Genomic DNA, 12,558 nt, shown 5'->3' on the forward strand with positions numbered 1-12,558 from the left:
TGTACACGTTTATTGAATTGAGCGATGTCATAACGAGCTAAGGAAAAGAGACGATGGAAGTCCTGCCGTGGGGCAGGTGCGAGGGAAGAAGCAGGGTTGTGATCACGGCGCTGACGAGACGAAGAGTTCGGGAACAACAAAAAGCAAACCGTCAAGTCCCGATAACTCTTGTGGACCCGTATTTCCCTGTAGCACTGAGGTCTGTACAGGGGGAAGATAACGATGCACGTGGAAGGGGGACACATCGTAACGCCGTGATAGTCTGCCATAAACATTAACGTGGCACTACAAGACAAATCACCCCGAGTTCAAAAACCATGTTTACTCTGTTAATTATTTCAAATGAGAAAAGCACTCTGATATATAATTACACATACAGTGTTAATTTGTAAGCGGTGTGTAATAAGTTGAAGTTACTCAAGGAAAACAGAAATGGTACCCATTACTGTTATTTACGCAGGGCATGGGCACGGTTTATCCCGATTTAGACCAGATGCCAAATCTTGCTCTCAATGGCATCTGTAATGCCAGAACCAAACTTCGTGTTTATCTCGTACTGAGTGAGGACCTTGCTGAGTTTACCGGGTTTGGCTCAGAGTTCAGCTAATTTTCACTGGGCAAGCATCACTCCGAAAATCACAAGAACAACATGTTCAACTCATACAGTGGGTAACACACCAGAACTGGAGTATAAAAATAAGTTTGTAGAAATTAAACAATATATACGTAATTTAAAATACTGGTACACTATAACATGTATGTCTTCATTATGAACAACAAATAATGCAGTTTCAATAAGGAATGCAATTAAACTTAATATGACATTGCCAAATCTGTACATTTAGTGTTTCTATGTTTTGGTTTTCCTAAAGAATACCAGGAACACTGGAAGATTTATCTTATATTGACCTAATGATTACGCATTTTCACCTGGAGCTTCAAAGCTGCATGCTATACTGTTATTGGTCAACAACACTTACAAATAAAAATATCAACTTATTGCAACTTATACTGAAGGCATTTTCATTTGGTCTCCAGAGCCTTTCCAACAATATTTGCTTAAGTTTCTTAAATGAAAAAAAAACATTCGGACTGCTACTGGAAGTGTGACACTGACGACCAATACGATTCATAATTACGTATCTTTCCAGCGTAGTGTCATTGCGAAGTCAAACTCTGGTGTGATTGCCTTTCTACAGACCGGATTTGCTGAAAATAATGCCAAATGGGACGTATTATGGTCATGTAAAAACTTGATGTTTGGCTTTGTCGGGTGGAGGAGGATATACCACGTCATTTGACGTTATACTTATGCGATATAACCCCCCAAACACCTATTATAAATACAGCACTATGTAAACTTTGCATTGTTCACTAACATTTACCCCAAAATAGCACAGTAACATGCTTAATTTGAGTCATTGCAGTATTACGGAAGCTGGTATAATGCTGCAAAAGCAATTAAAGTGATCGGCCTCAGAAAAGCGATCGCTGGAAAATATTTCTCACGTCACAATGTTAAGTGCTGGGTGATTCAGGCCAGATCTATACACATTCAGAAATTCCAGGCCTTCAAATATATATTTATCACTGACAGAAATATCCTGACATTCAGACAATTTAGTGACTTGCAATCACACGTGCAGCTAAGTGTGAGTGCGCGATCACGAGTCCTCCACTCTTAAGAATTTGCCTTTGGGGTTAGCGATGCCGTCATTGTGATGTCATTCCACGACATGGCGCATCACGCTTCCCTCGTGACGTCACTACATACGACGTCCTCTCCTCGTGGGGCCTGGAACGTAACACGTTACATTGCTCATTAAATACAAACACATTTCCGCGTGACTTTTCCTCCTGGTTCAGTGTCGCTGTGTTGCGATCTTGTGTCTATCGTACAGGGACAGATTTGAGAATGGGTCTAAATCAAATAATCAACTTTGGTCAAAGACTGTGGATGCCTTTCACAAGTCAATAGCAATCCTCCATTGGTCCTTTGCGCAGGACGTGTTTGAAACCAACAACATGTGGGTAATCCTTGAGCTTTGAAAGATACCTGAATGTCAAATATGACGGGACCCAATGAAAATGTTGATGGAACAATTTCACGGAACCATTTTTTTTAAATCCATGGCGCGTGTAGAGTAATCTATGTCCCCTATTTGTACTGTGTTGCAGGCTATCACACGCGGGCAGTGCAGAACCTCTGAGATGTACATGATTTGGGCAAGCTTCGTGAATCCCATTTTAATTGAAAAGCACAAAATAACCCCCCCCCCAAAAAAATACTGTACCAATTTTACCTCACAAATAGGTTTTGAGTCTGTGTAAATGTTACTATTTCAGCTCCAAGATCACAACTAGTTTCTCTGAAAATGAGATCCCCTTCTTGTTAAGCTAGCACCATCATTTTCAGATAGATATATGCTTAAATGTCAATAAAAATGTAAACATTCACAAACTGGCAATTTCGTTAAGTCGGCTTTCTTGAGTTGTTAAACGTCTGAGAGATGAAGGGACACATGTTCAAACTAAATCATGGAGACGAACAAGAGAACAATGCAGACAATTATAGGCTTGAAATACATTCTCAGCCAATATTTGTAAAACCAGTCTTGTACTCAAAACAAGTATGGATCATAAATGTGTTTAATGGTGTCGTCATTTACAGATGTTACCGTGAAATGTGTACATTTACGCTGTGTGATTGATGGCCAACACTGAAAGAGTTGCACTTGCTATATAACACAGCATCATTGTATGCAGCCATTACTATCTTCACTTGTTTGGGATTTAATCTTTGCTGTTTTTGAAATGTACAACATTGAATGCAACATCTTTAAATCAAAAAGTAAAGGAATTCATAAATATTTAAATAAACAGAACAAAGATCCCCCCGTGTAGCCTGAACAGACAGTTGGGGCAAGTGCTGTTAGTGAACACCTATGAAGGCCGGCACGACACACAAAGGGGTGGGTGGCCAGCACCACGCCCGGCCGCCTTTGTCTCCCTAGTGGCGATGTTTACATGTCGCACCACTCATTTGAGGCTGAGTTGACCTAGGGGAGGCCCAGGACCGATTCAGATAATCGTCACTGGTGTTGGTGGCCATGAGCGGGAATCGAACTCGGGTCGCCGGGTTCGTAGCGCAGCACGCTAACCGCTGCGCCACCGGCCCCCCACAAATAAACACGCACGCGCGCGCACACACACACACATGTCTAACGTAACCAGTGAGCTGCTGGGTGAGTGGACCACTGTGCAGGCATCTACTGAACACAGGTTGCCACGGGGACCGCTGCCGATCGAGGAGGTCGCTATTGCGCAATGAGGAAATGTACATCCTTACGAAGCAGTACTTGTGCAGTAGTAGGTTTGTAAATCAGGAATTCAGTTCATGTAGAAAATCCCCCAATAAAACGGTCGGGTTTCTGCGTTGACAGGATCACTATCATCATTGTGGGAGGGGTCAAAATTAAACTGCACCAATGTTGTACTATACTGCACTAAAATCCACGTGCGTGCATGTGTACTTACAAACCGGCACATTGCCTTTGCTGTTACAGTAATTCACAAGATTTGTAACCTCTCAGTACAAGTTAATTATAAGTTATATGTGTACAATAATTATATTTCATATACCATAAATATATAAATTCAAGTGAACACTATTTAAACAGCATAAACATCGTGTCCTTGTGTTGCCCCGTGTTATATCATATATATTACTCCCTTGACAAAAATATGAGTATCTGCAGATAATGCTGAGCATCGATGTAGCACTCTGTATGCAGACGGAGTTTGAGAGGGCCCAAGAGCCATGCACTTACACTCCGTAAAGGTAACGAATCCTGCAGCAGCAGCAGCAGATGATGATGATGATGTACAATCAAGCTAATCATTTAATTTAAATTCCTCTGAACATACTTCTTGAGAAAGATCTACCACACACTAGATTAGTATAATATGTACTCTATTTATATACTGTATATATGCTAAAATTATCCTTTACCTAAACATTGCATAAATGAGCTAAAGCTGTCGATGAGCATGTGATTGGCTCCATCAGTTAGAACGCATCAGCACCCTGGAGGCGTTTAGAGGCATCAAACCAATTCAAGCGGCTCTGGGTGTGCGCTAATCAAGGGACAAACAGCTCTCTACGCTAACATGTTCACGCAGGTTCATTATTTGACTTGAAAACTAAATGTATTAAATGAATAATCCCTGTCGAACGTGTCAGACATTTCATAGGGAACCCCAAATTTAGTAACATTGACCTATTTTGGATTATAATAGCGTAATAAGTGTAAATATATCTATGAAACATTCATTGTTTTCTACCTGATTATTTAAAGCAAGGGGTTGCTAACTAACTATATAGTAAAGGATATACAGTAATAAATAATTAAAGTACAGCATGTAGTATTTGCAGATACATGGTGGACATGCAGTGCATGCACAGCGCGCTGGCTGGGGATGAGGAGGCAGGGAGGGGGGTGATCACAACCTTCCGATGACCATCACATCAACCACCTCCCCCTTATGCAGTTCCAGGTACTGCTCAGTCTTGGGTGGCAGCATCAGCAGCCCGTTGGCGCTCCGCATGCTCAGCACGTGGCAGTTCATCTGGTTACCTGCAGGGACATTCAAGGCCGCCACACGTCAATGCTGTTCGAAAACAAATAAGCAGGTGGAGAGTTCAGGCCGTGGCCATACTTTTTAACATTCGTCTTGCTAAAATCCTGGTACGTATGTACATATGTTGAACTTCTTTCACACCGTACGTAGCCAACCGTGTTAATCGGAGGAGCGGAGGAAGGACAATACACTAAACACAAAAACAATTTTAAAAACAGTTTTCAATCTATATTTAAAAGTGCATAGCTCCAGTGGGTTCCTAATATCGGAAGGAAGAGCGTTCCAGTCGGCCACAGAAGCAGATCTGAAAGCGAGCTATGCGGTGACCATCTTCGTTCGACGACGAGCCAAAAGCCTCTGCGAGGATGGCCAGAGTTCGCGTGATGGTTTATGCTCCTTGACGAAATCAGCGAGGAATCGTGGTTCATTTGTGGCAAGCACTTTGTGTGTAATGAGTGTGACCTTATAATATATTCGTTCAGCAACTGGAAGCCAATGCAACTCAGCGAGCACTGGACGGACATGGTCAGATCTTGCAATAAAATACCATAAGTGACCTCAAGTGTAAAATCTTTAAAGTGCCCAAAAGTACGCAGTTTACTAAATAAACTGTATGTTGTGCTGGACATGCGTTGCGAATGTACCTGTGCTCTGGGCCCAGGGTAGTGGCTCTTGGTGGTGCCAGGTCAGGATGCAGCGGTGGTACTCTGGACGAGGATCCAACTTCACATCACAAGCCAACTGTGAACATCACGAGTAGCACCACAATAAGCCTTGTGCTGTCACACAACGAGTAGTTAAAAAGATACAAAATGTACTCTTCCTACCTTATCCCTATGACTGCTGATATGCACCTGTCATACGAAATCGTCCTCTTGACAATAAGTGATTGAGCATTAAGCTGAGCCGACTGTTTCCATAATCGTCATAAAACATGCGCATTTCCTTATTGCAGCCATTTCTAAACATTGCCGCAAGTCAGTTGTCAACACATTCCAGGTTCCTTCTTCCATAAATTTCACTTCACAAAATAAACAATAACAGCTGGTCACTCTTTTAAGGAGCAGTTATGCAAGGTGCCCACTGCCCCACCCTTGATCATGTGACACGTCTGCGCCTGGTGAGAGTCTGGGAATGAGACGGTGCACGAGCAGCATGCTCTTAGCTATTTTTAATGAACTTCTCTTGGCATAACTTAGATACTTGTTATATTTACTCTACTGAATCAACCTCAAATTTTTGTACTATTTATTTTAGTGATACCGAGCTGACAACAGCGCGTGATACGCCGCTTGGTTGAGCTTTCATTTGTGGCCAGGATTTTTTCTGAAAAGGAAGCTAATAGTTAAGTGGGCTTTACCTGGAAAAATAAACATTTTTTGTTTTATTTTTTGTAACGTATTCTTCGGGTCTTTCGGTAAAGTCACTTCATCAGGATGACGACCGCTTGTGTTGCGATCGGAACGTCGTAGTTTTTCGTGATTTTCCTTGAAGCTACCTACGTGACTTTACCGAAAGACACAAAGAATATGAATTCCTGTAGTCACGAAAGCTTTAAGTCAAGATTTGTGTGACTTGTTTACCTTTCCTATACTTTACACTCCTATCGTGTTTTTTTGTACTGTTTGTTGTTGTAACGTTCTGACCCGCCCGCTTACTGGGAATCTGTGAAAAAGAGCTTTATAGCTCATCGGATTCCTCCTCCAGTATAAATAAATATTCTGATTCTAATAAGCACAAATAACAAAAACACAAAGCGCTATGAGGAAGGGCCGTTACCAAAAACATCGCCTGTTAAATATAAATACTTCCCTTGCACAGTTATTGATAACCGCATTTTCACAATTTCTTCTCACAGATGTACAAACTGCGAGAGAGGCAAATATTGCACAACAATTAAAACTTGAGCGTGTGAAACAGATGTCTCGAGAGCCTTGGCCCACTACTGGAGTGCACCTTTGCTGATATCACACTTCAATCACACGCCCCCCCCCCTTACCCTTGCTTTGAGGATCGTGGGACGCGGATCAATGATCCCTTGCATCTTACGCAGCGCCGGGATGACGAAGAGGTTGCTTGTGATGATGGCAGACACCGGATTTCCTGTAATGAGAGGGCCGCACTTATGGGCAACAGACACACAGACTATTGTGGAATCGTACCTGGCTATGGCTTGCCAATTGGAATGCGTGAGGTAAATCTTTTTCAAATTTGAAATAAAACAAAAACAGAATATTATCACTATATTATTCCGATTCGGCAATAATGGCGAGATGGAACACTCTATATTCTGGATAAATATATAGTAAGTTTATCTCTCGCGTTGTTACAGTCATTGGTTTCCCTTCTCCTTTCCATCCACTTTTCATTATCATCATGTTTGAAAGTGCCTTTAAACAATACATTCAATTTGAATCCACTTTCAAAACATGGAATTCACAATTAAAATGCAGACACACGTGTCATAGTTCACACTCCATATAAAGGAGTACAACAAACGCTGTATTAACGTGTACAACAATTATTAAAGTGTACAACAATTATCAACGTGTACTGTACAACTACAGGGTGGTCAACAAGTCTGGAATCATAGGGGAAAATAACGAATTCATTTATTTTTTTTGTTTGTGCAGGCCCAAGAGCTATCTGAGTAGTAAAGAAGAACGAGTCCAGATAATTCCACTCGTAGGAAATCGGAGTCAGAGGGAGGTCGCCGTTGAATTGAACAGACTGCATAACACAGAGCAGTGTTAGCAAACTTGTTGCAAAGTTAATGGGAATAGGATCCATACAACTTAACCCACGCAGTGGAGCTTCGACGAGATCCAACAATGATCACACAGCCACTGCCATCCTCGCTCATTTTAGCAGAAGTGTAGAATAAAAACGTTCGAATTGCCTTTTTTGTATAATTTTTCCTAGATTCTAGACTTATGGGACCCCCTGTACATATTAACGTGTACGTATTAATGTGTACAACTATGTATTAACATGTAAGTATTAACGTGTACAACAAACGTTTCTGAGTAAGGAGACTGAACACGCCCAAGGCTGATCTAATCTTCACGTGGATAGCTCACGATGTGTTCATCGTACGACCCAATTTAGTTTAAAATAATTGGGTACCCAGGCCTACCCATAATTTGATTACACGACTGTAATGCACACACACACACACACGTGGATGTCTGTGCGCACCACATTACCGGGTAGTGCGAAGATTAGTTTGCGCATGCCGTGGATGTCCAGTGTACCAAACGTTGTGGGCAATCTGCAAAGAGAAACATCGCCGTGCCAGAAATAAACGGCACACGACAATACCAATGCAGCTGCTTTAACTGCTTCATATAACGTCAGAAAATCAGTAACCACCATTTTTTAATAAATTCAAAGCACAATCAGAGTCAAGGTCTTGTACTCCCTAAGGTTCATGCTGTAGAAACAATTATTCACTTTTTTAAATTTTAGTTAAGAGTAACGTTACAATGTTGCGTATTTTGTACCTCTCAAAGCAAATTAATGTGAAAATGATAACAGCGGTGCACGCCGGCACCAACAGCTGGGGCAAGCAGATATCACAGAAATACTGCCGAGACCTCTTATACGGACCGCAATTAACGAAACCTCAACAGGTGTTAGTAACAATGCCCTTCTCACCGCCTTCATCAGGCAAGGCCAAACTAAGGGTCTCTGCTGATTTTAAGTCCACCGCCACAATTGACAGCACATCGACAATAACCATCACAATTGGCCACGTGATGGTCATCACTGCGTATAAACCCCAAATAGCCATAGCCATCACCGCCTGTGACAGCACCCGCTTGCACGGCTATAGACGTGGGTGACTTCAACAGCCACCACACACGATGATGGGGCTACTCAGACAATGACGAAGCTCGAGAAATGGTAGTCGACACGAGACACCTCCCTTGCATACGACCCCAAACAGCTGGGCACGTTACACTCGGCCACATGAAAACAAAAAACTACAACCTCGACTAATGGTTCATTTGAAAGGACAATAGCAGACAGCTACGAATTACCACGAACAATTTTCGGCAAATTTTAAAACACCTAAAACAGACCGGCTGTCACACACATCGGGTTTATAGATACCGTTAACCTCCAAACCACGGCCACCCACGTTGGAACTCTCGGAAGGCCAAGTGGCCTGGCTGTGAATAAGAAACCGAAGCCCAATTGAAGAACCTGCAGCTCAAAGTCTGAAAACGTTGGGAAGATGTCACTGCAGACTTGGTTCCTCCACAACCGAAGTACCTCAAAAGCAACACAGCACAGACCACCAACAACCACAGTGAATGCCGTGGCTTCCCACACATTGTCGCAATCAAAAGGCACCAATTGACAAGTTCACCAAGTAAGCTGTCGGAAAACAACACCGCCATCACCGTAAGTCAGCTACCACAAGCAACAGATATAACGAGACCGTACAGCGAGGCACAGGGATATTATTGCCTGTGTCGTGAGTTCCTAAAAAAAAACGGCACTATACAAACAAAGGCTTGAAAACCTCTTCACCGTCATACACAGGATGGCCAACATCCCGACGGCAAGCCAGAGTCGTCGCCATTCTGGACCCGGCAAAGCCGCAAGACTCGTCCTCCAGCTACCGGCCAACGTCCCTCCTTGTCCTCCACCCCCAAGCTGATGGGATGTGCCGAGCTTGCAGACACACACCCCATTATTGATCCCCAACTACCACCCGATTGAGCCGGATTTCAAACTGATCATAGCTGCTGCCTTCGCCACCATCACCGAGGCTGGTTTCCAGTGTCAACAAAAAAGTGGCACGGCAATGATCAATGACGCTGTTTGGCATCATGGCCTACTGCTGAAGTCAGTCAACATCGTCAGATGTCATTCTACCGTACACCCAATCGACACGATGCTCAGAAACCACCACAAGCGCTTGTGCTCCAGCCTGGTCCGGCAGCTCATACGCAAAACTGCTAGATGCACAATTAAATGATGCAATGTGCATCGCAACCAGACCACTGAAACTGACACCAATCCCCTCGCTCCCTGTTCTCGCACACATTCTGCAACCAAATATCTGCCGAGACATGCAAACTGTAAGGGAGTTTACGAGATATCTTGCCAACCAACACCTCAAAAATGTACCTCACCACACCACCGACTCAAGTCCCAATGCCCCCTTCTAGTATCATCCCGTCACCATCCTAGATTCCCGCCCAGATCTGGACGAGCAACGCGGACGTTCGGATTAAACACCTTGTTCAAGACCCAAAACAACCTCCTGGCTTCGACATTCCTCCCAGAAGACACGTGTGTAACCATCATCAACCGCATCAGAACACCGACAGGCTTGATGCACACATCTCCTTCGTGAATGTAAAATTAAAGACACAAGCCACACAGGAGTGCACTTGTGGCCATGCAATCAAAACTAGGGACCATAGAGCAGATCATCGATTATCCAGCGGCTCCGGGGTTAAGGGGGCACCAGATTTTCAAAAACGCCGGATAATTGATCGCTAATCAATATTTAAAATAGCTTATTTTGAACGTTTTTTTGTGTTCATATTTGTTTACTATATCAACTTGGCATAAATAAACATACATATAGACAATAATAAATATCCTACTGTAAAAAGGTACTGTATTTATTGTACCGTACTTACCACTCCAATCTTGAAGACTCTGCATGGGGTGATGTACGTACTATGCGCTTGTTTCAATGACATGTGTTTGAAGATCGCCTGACTGATGCAGCCTTTGCAGTGGTTTTGCCGGTTTCGTCGCATCGGTCTGGGACCGCCGGATAATATTGGAAGCAGGATAATATCGCACGCCGGATATAATCGATGATCAACTGTACAGTAAATCACTGTGGTCTGGGCTCCTTCATTTAAAGAATATAAAAATACACTAACTCTCTCTTGAAGCCCCCTCGTCGCTATCAGACCTTGAATGTGGCATTCAGCTCTTGAACATATTGCTATAGAAAATCACTGTGCTGAATGGCAGGAAACATAACCGGCATGTATTTCACGCTGCACTCCAATTTGGGGAACGATATGCGAGCATAACTTGTGACCAGGAGTCACATCGAGCAGACAGCTGCAGATACCTAACATTACTCCCAAACCATATACGAGTGTACATCCCCTGGAACGTGTCACCACTGAGCACAGGGCACTGATGTAATTGTTCCTCACCCTGGCTTCATGAAGACTCTTCCAAAGTGGATCTGGGCATTGAGGTCAATGTCCAGTACCTGTTTGAAATAATCCTAAAGGGAAGGGAAATTCAAGGAAAAGTCATTAAGCGAGTTCCTGCTCATATGAACATCGAAGCTGTGCTCATCTCCCGTTTACGGCCCTCATTCCACATTCATCTGGTCGGGGCAAGTATATCCATAGGACAAGCCACTGTTGACTTCCCCACGACCGTGGAGGGATGAGAGCCTGAGCCAAACCCCAACCGGGAGTTGAACTCGTGAACTTTCCGATTGCGAGCCCCTCGCTCTACCGATGAGCAAGCTGGCTAACGGGAAGAATGTTTGAGAAACTTAATTACCAAGCATGTACGTAGACAGAAATTGCATTTAAAACATTTTTGGATGATGTTACAGGATACAACGTCGAATAAAAAATATATATAATTGATCAGACTATTTTTTTTTACTTTGAAAAGTATTGTTACATAAATACAGTATAATTTATCCTTAAATAATTTTCAGGATTATTTCATGAAGGTAAAAACATTAAAATTAATGAAAGTAAAATAAAACAAAACAAAAATAAAATTCACGACGTTTCGGAGGCAACACAAGTCTCCGTCATCAGGTGGGACCGTCACAGCCGAATTAGCTGCATCAAGTGAAGCAATGATTCAAGATGTAATCCCTTATAAGCAAGTTGAAGGGAGGTGGAGAGGGGGAGGGGAGAGCTTATCAGGCTGTGGTAGCCAATGAATGGAAACGTATCGGGAGGGAGGAGGAGCGGTGATCAAAGACTGCACGCAGTGCTCAACACAATGAATGGAGACGTGTCGGGACGGAGGGCGAGCGGCGATCAAAGACTGCACGCAGTGCTCAACACAATGAATGGAGACGCGCCGGGACGGAGGGCGAGCGGTGATCAAAGACATCACGTAGTGCTCAACACAATGAATGGAAACGTGGCGAGCGGTGATCAAAGAACAATGAAGAGATTACTGTTAAACACTGTGGATGTTAACACTCGGTGAAGTAAATTAAAATAGTGCCTGTCAGATAAGATGGTCCAAAAAGTGTAATTAAGTCTTTTTTGCGTGGTTAATAACATCTTTCCAGTGATTACTGAGTTTGTACCCATCATCACGGTTGAAATTATGTCTGTGTTTGTATATTTGTATGGCTTCGTGTACAAACCTTTGATGATAGCCCGGAGGTTTGCAGAGAACCTTGGTCTCGGAAAAGACAATTTCATGAGAGCCCGCCGAGTTGTAGCAATGATCGGCAACGGCCGAAGAATCAGTTCTGCCGTGTTTCAGATCTGACTTGTGCTCGCGGACACGATCAGCAACATGACGTTTTGTTTCTCCAATGTAGCAATCACCACAAATGCAACTCAATTTGTAGACTCCAGGATACTGTAAGTCAGGAACGACATCCTTCACAGATGGAATCAGATCACGGATTTTATGCACTGTACTGAATCGGACTTGGATCTTATGTTTGTTTAGAATTTTGGAGATCTTTTTGGTCACGCCTGCTATGTATGGTAACGTGATAGTTTTGGTCGGAGTTTCATGTGGTTGTTTCTGTGTGGTGGGAGAGACAGCTTGGCGGATAGTGCGGTCAGAGTATCCGTTCATCCTGAGGGCCCGATGTACATGTCTTAATTCATCAGTCAGGTGGTGTTGGTCAGAAATGCCATGGGCTCTGTGGTA

General features: G+C 43.2%; 1 protein-coding gene across 3 annotated transcripts in view; it reads right to left on the reverse strand.

Annotated features, from left to right (window-relative positions):
* GPHN (gephyrin) overlaps positions 1–12,558 on the reverse strand; it is a 69,786-nt gene continuing 57,228 nt past the window's right edge. For all 3 annotated transcript variants that reach the window (XM_078870622.1, XM_078870621.1, XM_078870619.1), the window contains 5 exons: positions 10,842–10,915; positions 7,848–7,912; positions 6,641–6,744; positions 5,286–5,382; positions 1–4,637 (listed from right to left, as the gene is read on the reverse strand). In XM_078870622.1, coding sequence (XP_078726748.1) covers positions 4,504–4,637; positions 5,286–5,382; positions 6,641–6,744; positions 7,848–7,912; positions 10,842–10,915 — 474 coding nt within the window. In that variant the 3' untranslated portion in view covers positions 1–4,503. The remainder of the gene's footprint in view (positions 4,638–5,285; positions 5,383–6,640; positions 6,745–7,847; positions 7,913–10,841; positions 10,916–12,558) is intronic.

The sequence above is a fragment of the Lampetra fluviatilis genome, chromosome 30 (assembly GCF_964198595.1).
Source record: "Lampetra fluviatilis chromosome 30, kcLamFluv1.1, whole genome shotgun sequence".
Classification (NCBI taxonomy): Eukaryota; Metazoa; Chordata; class Hyperoartia; order Petromyzontiformes; family Petromyzontidae; genus Lampetra; species Lampetra fluviatilis.